This window comes from Umbelopsis ramanniana, assembly GCF_025399195.1.
Source record: "Umbelopsis ramanniana AG unplaced genomic scaffold K450scaffold_92, whole genome shotgun sequence".
Classification (NCBI taxonomy): Eukaryota; Fungi; Mucoromycota; class Umbelopsidomycetes; order Umbelopsidales; family Umbelopsidaceae; genus Umbelopsis; species Umbelopsis ramanniana.
Window position 1 is genome coordinate 15,593 of NW_026252178.1, and position 14,574 is coordinate 30,166.

Sequence of the window (14,574 nt, forward strand, 5' to 3'; positions counted from 1 at the left end):
TTTTTTTTCTTTTAACTTTTTCTCTTCCACTTGGATTTGAACTATCTCATGGCAGCATATGGAGCATACCCAGTGATGGCAGGTGCTGCCTATCCTCCACGACCAAGTCCCTACCTTGTCAGCCCATCGCCCTATTATCCACAAAGTCCGATGGCGTACGGACAGCCAGGTAAATTCATTTTTTGTCACATCGTACCTTTAGTTGTAGTAAAGAAGTTCACTTAACGTATGTGTTACTACGTCCGGAACCGATCAGGTCCTATAGCACAACCATTAGTATATGGGCAACCTTATGGTCGACCCTACTATCCCGGACACGGAGGTCATGACTCTTGCTGTTTAGCTTTGTAAGTATTGACATATGATCAGGATTGCTGCAACGTACTGTTACTTATATTCTCATTTGATTATCCAGATTGGCTATGTGCTGCTGTTGCTGTGCTGTAGAAGGTAAGTAGTTTTGGAAGTGCTAAAGCTAATCAGTAAGTGGTCATTCCACCTTCCAGTTTATTTACTGTTTTGTTTTGATCATAGAGTGCTGCTACTAGAAGTGAACACAATGAACCTCCTCCGCAGTAAGAGGAATCCATGTAACATCTTTGTAAAGCTACGTCAATGTATACTAGCACACAGCTTAACCCTAATTCATCAATCAATCTCAAATAACCGTGTCCTAAAGACAACGAAGAAAAAACACACACGCTTTACTCTAAGACATCTACGATACTGTAAATCAACAACGATTCTGTTTCCTATCGGTTATGCAAAATTCCAAAAATTTTCCTGTCATTGCCGGAGTTCCGGAATGTCTTTGTATAGTTCTAAACTCTCTGGGTTTACCAGTGTTCCTGATGGCAGGACATTTTGTCCAGATATAATTTTCTGTTTGAGAAAAAAAAAAAAAAAAGTCAATCTGGATTAGCTTGCAAGGCTTGGGTGGCAATGTGACGATGGTGAGAAAACATACCTTTACGGCGACTTCAACCTTCTTACCGTTGATAGTGTACTGAAAAGCAAATCGGGACTTAGCAAAATAAATCCAGTTGTGTCCTACGTTTCACTACGGTTACATACCGGTATATCTACGATTGACAAAACAAAGGCCGGTACGTGCCTTGGGCTAAGTTCTGACCGAACCTTGATCTTGATCTCCTTCACCAATGCCTCAGTCAGCTGGATTCCGTCTTTCATCTTGAGGAATAGAACAACTCGTTCGTCATCCTCTCCTTTGATCTTCTGTCCAACACAAAGAGAATCTGCTATGCCTCTAGTCAGAAATTCGTCCACAACATTATAGATTTCTGCGCTACCGAATCGAACACCGTTAGGGTTAAGTGTACCATCAGATCTCCCAAGCATGATAACACCTTTGGTCTTGGGGTTAATCCAAACAAAGTCGCCGTGATACCAAACGTGCTGATACACCGAGAAGTAGGCGTTCATATACTTGGAACGGCGTTCATCATCCTTGTACATATAGACAGGCATGCAAGGGAAAGGAGCTGTGCATACAAGATCCGCGCTCTGGCCCATAACCGGTTTGTCTATCGAGTTCAGATAGTTGTTTAGCAAGTGCAAAGATAACAAGGTCAGCTGTCCATATTTCCATTACCTTGGCCATCCCAGGCTTCAATTTTCATTCCAAGGCATCTGCATTGGATCTCTCCTCGGTAAACGGGAAGCGCAACGTTGTGTCCAGCAAAAAGAGAGCAAATATCAGTACCACCAGTAATACTTCCTAGCAAGACATCTTCCTTAATGTCACGGTAAACAAAGTCATAACTTTCTGGCTTGAGGGGTGATCCAGTGGAATAAATGGCCTTCAATGTTCCCAGATTGCAAGACTCCTTTGGCTTGTAACCAACTTCCATAACTGACTGAATGTACTTGGCTGAAGTTCCAAAATGAGTGATTTTCAGTTCATCAACTAGTTCCCATAGGGCACCAGGACTAGGCTTAAAAGGACTACCGTCCCATAGCACAATGGTGCATCCAACAGACAGTGCTGATACCAGCCAGTTCCACATCATCCATCCTGTTGTAGTATAATAAAACAGAATATCATCCGGAGTAAGACCACCATGAATGACGTGCTCCTTTTTCAGCTGCAGTAATAACCCTCCTGCGGAATGAACAATGCATTTGGGTAGACCAGTTGTGCCAGAGCTGAACATAATGAAGGCCGGGTGGTTGAAAGGCAGTTGTTCAAAACGAATGGCATCTGGTAGATCTTTGCAAGTTTCCAAAAATTCATTCCATGCGCAGCTGTTAGGAACTTCCTGACCGGCATGACCGCTCACAAAGGGAATCATAATAACCTTTTCAAGTGAAGGTAATTCTAGTTGAAAACATAATGTTAGCAACATGGGGAATTCGTTATCTGACATCTGAAAATAATCCACCAACCATGTGCCACTGCATTGACCTTAGATGTATGATCCAGGACTTTGCCATTATAGACGACGGCATTGACAGAGATCAGTATACGGGGCTCAATTTGACTGAATCTATCCAGTACGCCTGTAGTACCGAAATCGGGGGAGGTGGAACTTCCAGGAAGTATCAGCACGAATGTCAAATCGTATTCCCACTACAAAGTTAATATTGTCACCACGGAACATACCTCCAAACGGCACCGATGCTACTTGCAGCTAGCATGGCAATGATAGCTTCAGGACAATTCGGGATGTAAGCGGCAATACGATCGCCAGCTACAATACCCATTGCGCGCATAGCCTCAGCACATTTTAACACTTCACTGTATAGATCAGCGTAAGTGATTTCAGTTCGTGGGTGTCCTTCGCCTAAAACAATGATATAACACATTGTTAGAAGGTGCCAACAAGGTTCCCGCGTCAATCGTGCATTTACTCACCTGTAGCAATCATAGCGACCTTTTCAGAGCTCCGACACCACAAGGAGTTTTCAGCCCAGTTGAGCCTTGCACCTTTGAACCACTCTGGGATAGCATCCATTGGAACTGTGGTATCGAGAACTTGTGATGCCTTGGTCGAACTCAACATGCTTGTAAAATCCCAAGTAGTAGACCAGAAGTCTTCAATTGAGTTGACAGACCATTCATAGAGATCGTCGTAGTTGGCTAGCGGTCGAGTGTAAGTACCCCGCAATATTTTTGACAAGTGAAGCACATGGCGCACTTACCGAGAGAAAGGTTAAACTTTTGGTTGACATGGGCCCTAAACCTGTCCATGGAGGTATCTTCCACGTTGGAAGGTTTCCAAAGGCATTTGGGATCTACTGGCAATTGAGGTTCCATACTTCAATGACAAGGTGCAGGTACAAGCGTGTGAATCTGGATGAATATTCAGGGCGGCCAAAATTCAACGTTTTGCTCCCAATTATTTCAATGTCACATTTTGAAAGACCGACAGGTGTCGCAAAATATGTCTTTCGACTTGGCCAAAAACTCAGACTCAACTTCTTTCACTTTTGCTTCTATATCCATGACTCAAAAAGGTCACTTTGTTGTCGGCACCAGCCGCACCGCTCCTGCCTCAATCTACTATGAAATACATGGAAATGGCCCGGAGAAGGTTTGCCTTATCATGGGTAAGTGACTTACATTCTATCCTGAGCCAAGAGCTTTGATACAAATGTAGTATTTTTTGCCTGTGTCTTAGGTTTGAGTACGTCGATACAAGGATGGTCAAACCAGGTAAGTACTTAGCATGTTCTCCGAGCAATATTCGAATTCGATATAAACTCATGCTCGACAGACGGAATACCTCGCCTCTACTGGCAAATATACTGTACTTGTCTTTGATAACAGAGGTGTAGGCTTCAGTGGTAAGTTTCTCATCATGTGGGTTTTATGGAACGCCTCGTTCTTTTTCTCATGTATCATCATAACCAAATAGATTCACCTTGGGGACTTTACTCGTAAGTAATTAGTCATTGTATGTTCGATCGGTTTCACGTGCTAATACCAAGCTGTAACCCCAAAGCACTTCTCAAATGGCTGATGATGCTATCGAACTGCTAGACCACTTGGGATGGAAGGAGAGTATTAATGTGGTTGGTATCTCCATGGGCGGAATGATATCTCTGGAACTTACGGACCGGATTCCTGAAAGAATAGCCTCATTGACGCTGACAAGTACAACAGCCCGACGAAATGTCCCAACTGTAAGTGCATCGAGTGCAGCACGGGCACTGCAAAGTGAACGACAATAGTAATTGACATGTTTTCTTATTTGTTAGTGGAAACTGGTTAATGCCCTTACGAGAATCGCTCTCTTTACACCCGACCCAAGAGATAAGGTGAACATCATCATCGATCTATTGTATCCGCCTGAGTGGTTGGCGAGCTCCCCCACAAACCCCAAGTTATCGAAATACAAAACCAACCGAGAATATGCTACACATGTAAGTCTGGGGGTGCAAAACGGAGTTATGGGGTCCATGTGTTTGAGTGCGTCAATACTGAATGTCCAAGCAACCACGTGAACCAGAGTTTCATCAAGCATGCGACAAAGTCCCGCCTTCAGCCCCTACGTGGTAATATTGGTCAGACAGCGGCATGTCTTCGTCATTCTGTGTCGGACCGAAGATTGAAGAGTATCAAGGAGAGAAATGTGCCTACGATGGTGGTGACTGGCACTATCGATAATTTCATCAACCCTGCCCATTCGCATCATCTTCAAGAAATGTTAGATGCCAGACTCGAAATTTTTGAAGGCAGCGGCCACGCCCTCCCGGAAGAGCAATCTGATCGCTACAATGCCTTGCTTGAAGAGTTTTTCGATGCTACAAAGAAAAGCAAACTGTAGATACACTCCAGACTACTCCTCCTATATTTATATTTAATTCTATTCATCTGTATTCTTTACTTGTAACTCTATTGTATTCTATACCAGCTATGTACGTGTCTACCACCGACTTACATTATAGTTTCAGATTAAATTCAGCAGGCATCGTGGTATATGGTCTTTAACCTTAAATGTCTTCGCCAAGTGTTTTTGCTTGTTCTCCAACTTCAGTCATTGCGAATAAGCTTTGTAGTTGGAGATTCACCGTGGTAGGTGAGCTATTCGTATTGAGCCGTTTTTATACCACAAGGCAATGAACAGGTTTGTGGTCTCCATTGTCCGGGTCGTTTTTTGACGCTAGAAACAGTATAAACTGAATCTTTTGCACTGTACCTGGATACGGTGTCTCGCTAATTCCAAACCTGCTTTTTATCTGTGACCGGAAGGATTAGCTGATTTAGAAAATTTTCCTACCTGGTGCTGTGGGCTTCAACGGAAATGGTTCTGGCTTGTCTGTTACGTAGACATTTTGACCAGTAAGACCTGTTGTCAAACCCCTTCAATGTCCCGTATATCGGAGGAGTTTGACCTTGACTGTTATCCAAAATCTTTGGAATTGCAGTTGCAAATGGTCTATCCAGGCCGAGATGTCGGCAATAAATTGTTTGCCCAGTGCTTGAGCGGCATCTTCACTGATAGATTATCCCTCGAGCCTATGCCTCAAGGGACACGTACCATAGCCTAATGCTCATCATGCATTTTCATGGCATAATTTCTAATTTTGTAGCGTACTCGTATAGCTGGAAGCGATCTTGAATTGAACTGTGGTGAGAGCATCATGCTGCAGGCGTTGAACACTTCTCTGCAGCTCAACTTCCTCCCTCCAACTTTGATTTCAAGAATTTACTCCCTCTTTGTTTAGCTCTTATTTCAGCATAGTTCATCTAGCTAGAGCGCGCAAGAGGTCTGTTGTACAATTCCTACCTCATTCTCATTTTCTGGGCCTGGTTTTTCCACAAATTTACGAAACTCGGGGAACTGAGTTTTATGAAAGCATTGTAGAATATTGACTCTATGGCAAATATACAAAAATAATTAAAGCTGGTTGGAAATCACTTAATTTTAATGAGCAAAGATTCATGAATCAGCCACCTAAGCAGCCTTATGTAAATATGCTTTTGGAATAGTTATGCTTAAAAGTTTAGGCTTTGTTACTTGACTAACACTAGCAGCCGCCACCGCCTCCGCAGCCTGCAGCACTTGCAGACGCCCCTCCGTCATGTCCACCGTGGCCACCGGAGAAGCCACCGTGGTGATGGCCTCCACCATGGTTACCGTGATGATGGCCTCCACTATGGTGACCTAATATATAAGGTGAGTTTGAGCTTTGGATGATCGGATTGTGCATATTTTTAAAACATACCATGGTGTCCCTGCTGCTGAGAGGCAGCGCTTGCATTCAATATGACGTTTGAAGGTTGATGACAATTCTTTTTTTGACGTTTAGAATGCGATTGACTGAATGAAATAGACATTGTTAATTTCTGCTCGTATGAACCGATTCATTTGCGTAGTGTACACACCCCATATTTTTTTTCAAAAAAATGTATCTATCAAATGAGTATTTCCTCTTCATTTTATACTTTTCAATACCGAAGGCTCAGTACTATCTTCATCATGTCACAAGAGTGCGTGATCCTTGTTCAGCAGAATGAGCCACAATTTGCTAACTGCGCATGAACTCAGTTTGGCTGTAAGTAAGATTCCAACGCTGGACCATACTGGGAAATTCGAATATGTCAAATCCATCGTCTGGGAATAAACCTGTTCTCAACAGAAAATCGTCGTATGAATTTTCTTTTTAACCGCTACCAGAAGCCCTGCTTGGCATATTCGCTTGGCGAGTTCGCTTGCAATTGGCTTTCAAATACATGTATCATCAACGTGATCTTTATTGTTTTCATTTACACTGGGGCCAGATTAGCTATGTACATTTTCCCATGATGTTGATGTTGTTTTGACTGCCTACTCATAAGGCACTTGCGAGCCTCTTCGACGGTAAGCAATGCCTCTTCCTCCAATTGGACATCGTTCCTTGCAGTCATCTCTTTGTAAAAGTCTATGACAGGAGAGTATTTTTTGAGGTTCATGTATCCATTGATGATGTTGGTATATACTTCAGAGGGCAATGTGATTGCATTTGGCATTAATCCTTCCGGTAATCCTGTGTTGGACGTGGTTGAAGTGAGCGTACTGGATAACAGAAATTTCACGAGTTTGGATGCCGACTGAGGTTGATCATGGAGAGCAAGCTGATTGGTAATCGAAATCAATGTTTTGCACTGTAGTGCACTGAGAGTCTTTTGAAGACCATCGTTCGTTCGGCTATACGCCACTAGATCTTGAATAACTTCACTTGCTTTCTCATACTTCTTTTTTGACCCAAGATAACCTAGATAAGTCGTATATAGCTGCATAGTCGGCTTTACGGTTTCCTTGTGTTGCAACATGTCCTTCCAAGCAAAATCGACCGCCAGTGGATCATCTCTTCGAATATGAAGACGCATGACAACAATATAATCAAAAGACTTGTGAAGCTTGCAGCTCATATCTTGCATTTGCTTCATATACTCGTAAGCTCGGTCCAGATCCGTTGACAGATATTCTTGGATAAGCAAGGTGAATGTACGCGCACTTGGAAGCAAGCCGATGGGTAGGTTTTTGAGGACATACTCTGCTCCCTTAAGATCCTTGAGCCGTATATAAGCTCTCATTAAATAGTTGTAGTACTTGATAGGGGCATTGGAACGATCAAGCTCGGATATAAGAGGTTTCAATTCTTGAGGTTTTTTAGCAGCAACAGCAGCATCTATATGACTGCAGATATCTTGAACTTTGGAAGAAGACGGAGGATTGGATCTAGGAACAGCAAATAATGATTGCTCTATGATGCTTGAGTAAAAATCTTGAGATTTGGCCGTGTTCGATGCAAGTTTTTCTCGAAATGACGAGGTAATGGATTGGTATAAGTCTTGTTCTTCTCTTGGCGTGAGAAATCGTGGGAGCAATCGACGGCTTGACGACGAGATAAATCTAGTGCTACGCCACCGAAGTGTGCCTGAATACTGCAAGGATCTGGAGGATATACGCGATACAATTGGTTTCGACATTTTGAAAGGTGACAATGAATGACGGAAGTTTTGGAAGACAGCGCTGAAAGCGTAACAGCATTACAGGTCACATGTTTGGCGGGATTTTCAGTGGGCCATTTTTTTGATCATTTGTGGTCTTGACTTGGGCTGCTACAAAGACCGTTTCTACTTTTGTCCACTGTCTGTCGCCTGAGCCGAAGTAAAACCCCACATTACGTCTAAAAAAATGTACTTATAACAAGTTTTTTTATGCCAAAAGAAAAAACGGCCATATCGCCAGATTTGTTGTAGAGGACTTTATTGTGAGGGTAAAGCCTCTTAGTAACGAATGTGTGAATGGTAAGCTGTATACATTAAGTAGTGAGATAGTACATTGTCCAGTGTAGATATGTGGTCAGTGGATAAATGCTATTCATTCGTAGAAAGGGTGATGCCATGGGTAATTATTTTATGACAAGCTACCTTCACTTCTGCAAGACACTTATCTTACAAAATAAACTGGAGACCAACTACAAAACGGTTCTACTACATGTTGCAAATTGATCTTTCCAGCAATCCAGAGTTCTCTATTTTGTTATATGATACAAACTGAAGGCAGCCTCATTTCCACATTGACAGATACAAACCCCGTGGAATTCAGTGTAACCCGCTGCTGATGGTGGGCTATAAAATGGGCGCACGGTCAAAAGACAAACTCAAATAAATATCATGAGAGAAAATACAATACACTAAGGTGGAGGTATCAATTTCGAATACCAATTTCTATGTTCTTCCATAATGTGTGGCAGGTGTTGAGGGCATTGCTCAGATATAGAAAATTAACGCATGGTTCAAGGTAAAATGAGGATCTCAGTGATATTGATATCGTTGGGGTCCCTGTATCCCTTTGAAACTAGTGCCACCAAGGTGTGATAACCGCTTTATCTATCACAAAATGAACGTTCCATGGTCGTCATTGTACGATTGCTAATGACCATTTCGGGAAAGATAAGTAACCATCGCTGTCTTACAACCAATTATACTCAGCACCGGTATAATAAAAAAATTTTCTGGGCAAGTGGAAAAGTATATAATGTTGGATTAATATGCAAAGTGTAAATGAAATCGCAATAGGCTGGGTATGTAGTAAAAAAACAAAATAAGAGAGGTTATCTAATTGTGATGGCAGGATACTGAATGAAGCATATATGTTATGAATCTCTAATGCAAGGTTGTGCTTTTTATAATTATCGAGCGATATTGATAATCGCTCCGTTGATGGCCGGTGGACCGTTGAAGTATTGATAGGTATCTCGTTCATTTGAGGGAACACCGGTGGATAGCATAGGAACAACACCACCACTGTTGGAGCTTTTCACCGATGTCATAACGAAAGACATGGAACGAATTTGGTTTGGAGAGAGGTGGTGACCAAACCTAGACAAAACGTTGTCCATATATTGTGGTGAAGGGTTGGAAGGACGTGTTACGGTATTATTGTAGGATGCAGCAGGATTGGTAGCTGTAGGATGATTCACGAGATGATCAGAGGTGGTTGGCATGGCTGCTGAGAAGGGAAGAAAGGTGTAAAGTATTCAACGAAGCCTTTTTTTTTTGTTCTTATTTAAGCACGCCCAATTTTATCATTTCAACGGCAGGCAAGGGACCAAGGTTGCGCAAGAGGTCCGAATAAAATTTGTCAAGAAATTTCCCGAGAATTCTGCGATTGGCTAGCTTTGTACTCTTAGCATCGGGGCCATTATCATCCACCGGCGAACTCTTGAACCTTTAACGGGAATCGAATTTTGTGCGGTAAATGATTGCTAGTATGCTGTCTACCAACCTTGCTGACGATTACCGACGATCGTGACTTTCCACTGTAGCTCACAGAGTGACATCTGTTGAGATCTGATATGGAGCTCAGGTATCCAAAATGGAAAGCAAGATTGCCAAACGCGGTTTCACCTCCGGGAGAACACATCGATAAAGCATGCATGGTTCCGCGATAATCCAGCACATGGGTTAGAATTAGACGGAGCAAGCAAGTTGTCAAAGAGGGCCTATGAGATAGGAAAATTTCGCAATAATTATTTTTTTTTGTTGTTATTTCCAAGGAGATTGTTAGGTATTGTATTTCCTTTTGAAGAGTAGAAGACCTTAAGAACGTTATTTCAAAATAGCCGATTTGATAAGGGTCCCCTAGACTCCTCAAAATAGTGTTTATGACATTGCGTAGATTGCCTTTAGGAAACATTACGGACATTTTCTTAAACGTTGACAGAACGTGCTGAGTCAAAAGGTTTCCCTCTGGTTGGCTAATCAAATTTGATACTTGCTTGGTCACACACTTTGTAACAATGGGATTCTCGTTTTTAACAACTCACGCACAGTCCATAACAATCCTAACTACACTTAACACAATCGACCCCAATATATAACTTGAAAAGAAGGTAGTTTTTTTTTTATTTCATTTTCAAGATATGATTCAAGTACCATACCCTACCGTGGCCGCAACGAACCAAATACGCTTAGTAGTAGGTGCTGGGACGCTTGGCAGAGAACAAAGCGCGGTTGCCCTTTTGAGCGCGGATGACGCGGTGAGGAAGAGGGAAAGTAAGCTTGGGAGTAAGAAGCTGCTTGATGTAAGGACGACGAACATCGGCGTTGGAGACCTCAGCAACGCGGATGATCTGGACGGATCTAAAGCGAGCACGGTGACGGGCAGCCATATCTTGGTCTAAATAAGGATAACAAGTTAGCAAAATGGTATACAGGCCACCAAAATTGACCAAACCCTCTTAAAACTTACAGCAAGCAACGACAGCCTCGCAACGGGTCATCTCACGGTATTCCTTGTACATGTTGTGAGTGCCAGAGCGAGAGTCATAACGGAGCCAGATACCGTAGTTCTTGATCTGCTCAGGGCGCTTCTCGAAGATCTGGCAATTCAAAATGACGAGTTAGAAAAATTGGATTGAAGACGGATGTAAGTTGTTTGCTTCGAAATGTAGAAAATGACAAGGTACCTGGTTGACGGAGACGATCTCACCGGCAGCCTTCTTGACCTTGCGAAGCTTCTTGAGGAAGTACCAGAAGCGGGACTTGGCAACGACATCGTTGGGAGCGAAGAGTCTCATGCGGAAAAGCTTGGGGACGGGCTCCTGCTCGGAAGGAAGCTTGCGGCCGACAACCTTGAAAACGAAACATAGAAATAAATATTGGTGCTAATTGAACAGTGCTGCATTCAGTGCAAGTTTTCGTCGAAGTACATACCTGATATTCGTTCAACTGTTAACGAAAGCAACAAAAGAAAAAAACATCAGTACTAGTTCATAAACGGTAAGTTCAACATGGTTGGGTAATGGAATTGATAATGTGGATTTGTTAATGCTGTTGAATGTTCACTTTTTGGGAAAATGTTGAGAGTAACGCAAGTGGTTGGTAGTATCATCGCTGATGGATTATCCTGTCCTATTCATCTGTAGATGCGTAATCCGTTGATGGAATATCATAGTGTTGGGTGTCCACTTGGATTGATGGATGTATATTTGATGGATGCATTGCGTTAAAGATATGGAGTCATTTCAATGACTTTTTCTGCATAGCCGGATTGACGTATTCGAGCATCAACAAATCCTATTATCCATCCATGTTCCCTTGCATGTGAATGCTCGATCAAGAAGTGTTACTGATACTAACTCGTGCAGCAGACATGAGCGAAGAAAAAAAGAAGGAAGTATCGATCGTCCCAGTGCAAACGGTATATCAGGCCCGCACATGGGCGAGGACTGAAATTTCGTGACGTAACCCAATTTCAGTGTTACAAATAAACAATAAAAAATTAAAGTATCAGATCACGTGTACCGTTTTGTCTGAAGCTTTTGGAAAAAACATACGCTACCGCAGTGTCACTTGCACTCCATTCAGGCCATTTTTACATAACTATGCTGTTCGCTGAAGCACGTTCAGAAGATCTGAAGAAGTTTTTAACACAAGAGCTGGCGCCAATGTAATTATCAACACACGAATTTATATATATCTTTGGAAGATTGTGCTTATGTTATCTCATTCGTTTACAGTTGCGATGCCGATCCCGATGTGTTAGCGCAGTATGTTCTCGCTCTCCTCAAGAATAACAAACCTACCAGCGAGCTTAAGGATTCAGTTACCGAACAGTTAGAAGACTTTTTAAAAGATCGTAAGTATTTTGTTCAATATACTGTGAAAAGCTGATCGCCAAAACTGTAAGTTCTGACACGGGATTTCCACCGAATTACAGAAACTTTATCGTTTGTCACAAAGCTATTTAATGTTCTCGAAAGCGGCCGTTTTATGGAAGGAACTGCTGGTTCAACTGCTGCCGTGACCGATAACGGATCTCAAGCTCCAGTACCCAGAGATTCAGATCAAGGACATTCCGATTCGCGCCGATCTCGACATCATGAGAGTTCTGAGGACGAAGACGACGATGACCGCAATTTCAAGCACAGAAGACAGCGCTCCGAGCCCAGAGATGATGAGTACCGACCTGGCGACAAGCGTCGACATGATGAAAGCGAGAGCAATCAAATCAACAAATACATGCGGGATAGTCAGGGTGTTGGACGCATGAACAACGGTATGCCCCAAGACGGCCGTGGTAGAGGTCGTGGAGGAGCTAGAGGGCGCGGTGGTCGTGTGAGACCGCTGTGTCGCGATTATAATGGTATGAGTCTTTGCTTCTCACAAACGTTGTGTTTATTCTGTTTTATTAATGCCACCGTTTTTTTTTTTTTCATTGTTTCCACAGAACGGGGTTACTGTATGCGAGGAGACCTCTGTCCATATGATCATGGCACTGATCGAATCATTGTTAATGATCGCGCGCTTAAGACCCCATTCCCGGGCAATGCCCCCGGTCCCATACCTCCCAACATTGGACGTCCACAGTTTTACCCTGCTCCTAATAACTTTGGTAAGTTCTCTCTCATAAACTTCCCTTCCAATCTAGCAAATTATTAACCGTCAATCACAATTTATAGCTGGTCCATCGTCCGGTGAATCATATGATCCTGAGAACTCAGGAATGCCCGGCCCAAGTCCAGATATGAACATGCCGCCAATGGATGGTATGCCACCATATGCAGGTCAACGTGGAGGTGGTAGAGGCGGTCGAGGCACCAGAGGACGTGGACGCGGTGGTTTTGCAGCGAGTGGTGGACGATCTCATCAAAACCGACACAATTCGACTATCATTGTTGAGAACATACCCACCGAAAACTGTGTTATTGACAAGGTTAATGAGTACTTTAAGCAATTTGGCACCATCACCAATATTTCACTTCAACCTGAAGCCTCCAAAGCTGTCATTTCATTCAGTAGTCATCAGGAAGCAGATGCAGCATATAGCTCACCGGAGGTCATCTTCAATAATCGGTTTGTTAAAGTCTACTGGCAAAAGGCTGAAACCAAGGAACAGGATGCCGTGACGCCTCCTCCCACTAAGCCTCTGACACCAAAAACATATGAACCTAGCCCAGAAGTGATTGCTGCCAAAGCCGCGGAATTTGCAAAGTTAAAGGAAGTCAAACAGAAGCAGCAGCAAGCTCGCTTGCAGACCATGCTCGAGCTCCAAAAATCGAAAGAACAGCTCATACAACGACAAATCCAAGAACAAAAGGTTTTGTTGGAGAAACTTGAGAAGGCGAAAACGCCAGAAGAGCGCAGTGAGATCATGACCGCTCTGAATAACATCACCGCTTCATCGTCTGCACCAGCACCAGCACCAGCAGCACCAACTGTGACTGAAACTGCACCTAGTGAGCAACCAGAAACAGACGATGCGAAGAAAGCGGAATCAGCAGATGAATTGAAAGCCAAATTAGCTCGATTGGAAGCTGAAGTAAGTTGCACTTCTTGAGCGCAAATTCACAAGTATTGTTCAATATATTAATCGTAATTGATGTTTAGGCTGCTGCTCTTGGCATTCATGGAGCCGCAGGTAGAGGTCGTGGTAGAGGCCGTGGTGGCTTTTATGCTAGCCGCGGTCGTGGAGGCTGGCAGCCACGCGGCGCTCCAGGTGGCATTCAAAAATCCTATCGATTGGATAATCGAACGACAAAGCTATTGGTCAAAAACCATCCTCAAGAGGATAAGGATAAACTTCGTCAACACTTTGAGGTATGTTATATTGAAAGATACTTTTCTCAAAGATAGAAATATTTATTAACGTCATGGAAAATTTCCCCATAATTTTTTATTAGCAATTTGGTCAGTTAGAGGCCGTATCATATAAGGACGATGTAGAGTCCATCATCGTACAATTCAAAAATCGTCGTGAAGCGGAAGTTGCACTTGCCCGTGGCGCAAATACGCTGCAAGGAAAACCATTAGAGATGGCATGGTACAATGAGGCACCTTCAGAAAACCGTGAATCATCTGCGCCTCCAGCCAACGACTCACCACAAAACGCTTCTCCTGCTACCACGGAGCAAGGTGTCGCTGCAGAATGATCGAGCGTTTTATGTACATATGAATGTGTTTCTTGATAGTTGATTTTGTTGGCGCAACTTAGCTTACAATAAGCGCTCATTAATCATAGCAATTTTACGTTTAACACACTTGTGGTTCTCTCATTAAAGTAAAAGAAACCGAAAACCTTACAAGACATACGAGAATTTTTTACACCCTAATTT

At 43.0% G+C, this 14,574-nt stretch overlaps 7 protein-coding genes across 7 annotated transcripts; 3 read left to right on the forward strand and 4 right to left on the reverse strand.

Annotated features, from left to right (window-relative positions):
• Positions 1–48: 48 nt before the first annotated feature.
• Positions 49–548, forward strand: K450DRAFT_275664 (uncharacterized protein; the record flags this gene model as incomplete). Its single annotated transcript, XM_051593181.1, has 4 exons — positions 49–169; positions 257–347; positions 416–450; positions 535–548. The coding sequence occupies 4 exons, from the start codon at positions 49–51 to the stop codon at positions 546–548; spliced, it is 261 nt and encodes an 86-aa protein (XP_051440398.1).
• On the reverse strand, positions 499–3,503 carry K450DRAFT_262032 (uncharacterized protein). The gene is made up of 8 exons (XM_051592402.1): positions 3,163–3,503; positions 2,876–3,100; positions 2,624–2,804; positions 2,407–2,549; positions 1,613–2,338; positions 1,075–1,544; positions 968–1,006; positions 499–882 (listed from the first exon to the last, which is right to left on the reverse strand). Exons 1-8 carry the CDS (start codon positions 3,275–3,277, stop codon positions 787–789), a joined length of 1,995 nt encoding a protein of 664 aa, XP_051440399.1. The 5' UTR covers positions 3,278–3,503; the 3' UTR covers positions 499–786.
• On the forward strand, positions 3,130–5,110 carry K450DRAFT_262038 (uncharacterized protein). Its single transcript, XM_051592403.1, has 7 exons — positions 3,130–3,570; positions 3,642–3,676; positions 3,738–3,807; positions 3,879–3,900; positions 3,966–4,146; positions 4,222–4,386; positions 4,473–5,110. The coding sequence occupies exons 1-7, from the start codon at positions 3,318–3,320 to the stop codon at positions 4,788–4,790; spliced, it is 1,044 nt and encodes a 347-aa protein (XP_051440400.1). The 5' UTR covers positions 3,130–3,317; the 3' UTR covers positions 4,791–5,110.
• Positions 5,111–5,875: 765 nt separating this feature from the next.
• K450DRAFT_262043 (uncharacterized protein) lies at positions 5,876–6,417 on the reverse strand. The gene is made up of 3 exons (XM_051592404.1): positions 6,353–6,417; positions 6,193–6,287; positions 5,876–6,131 (listed from the first exon to the last, which is right to left on the reverse strand). The coding sequence occupies exons 1-3, from the start codon at positions 6,403–6,405 to the stop codon at positions 5,995–5,997; spliced, it is 285 nt and encodes a 94-aa protein (XP_051440401.1). The 5' UTR covers positions 6,406–6,417; the 3' UTR covers positions 5,876–5,994.
• Positions 6,418–6,428: 11 nt separating this feature from the next.
• On the reverse strand, positions 6,429–7,951 carry K450DRAFT_262044 (uncharacterized protein). The gene has a single exon (XM_051592405.1). It carries the CDS (start codon positions 7,937–7,939, stop codon positions 6,734–6,736), a length of 1,206 nt encoding a protein of 401 aa, XP_051440402.1. The 5' UTR covers positions 7,940–7,951; the 3' UTR covers positions 6,429–6,733.
• Positions 7,952–10,331: 2,380 nt separating this feature from the next.
• K450DRAFT_262052 (uncharacterized protein) lies at positions 10,332–11,659 on the reverse strand. The gene is made up of 5 exons (XM_051592406.1): positions 11,600–11,659; positions 11,174–11,188; positions 10,927–11,091; positions 10,710–10,839; positions 10,332–10,637 (listed from the first exon to the last, which is right to left on the reverse strand). The coding sequence occupies exons 1-5, from the start codon at positions 11,612–11,614 to the stop codon at positions 10,429–10,431; spliced, it is 534 nt and encodes a 177-aa protein (XP_051440403.1). The 5' UTR covers positions 11,615–11,659; the 3' UTR covers positions 10,332–10,428.
• A 140-nt stretch (positions 11,660–11,799) lies between these two features.
• Positions 11,800–14,570, forward strand: K450DRAFT_262057 (uncharacterized protein). The gene is made up of 7 exons (XM_051592407.1): positions 11,800–11,909; positions 11,980–12,098; positions 12,180–12,605; positions 12,690–12,854; positions 12,922–13,781; positions 13,850–14,059; positions 14,143–14,570. The coding sequence occupies exons 1-7, from the start codon at positions 11,845–11,847 to the stop codon at positions 14,389–14,391; spliced, it is 2,094 nt and encodes a 697-aa protein (XP_051440404.1). The 5' UTR covers positions 11,800–11,844; the 3' UTR covers positions 14,392–14,570.
• Positions 14,571–14,574: the final 4 nt, after the last annotated feature.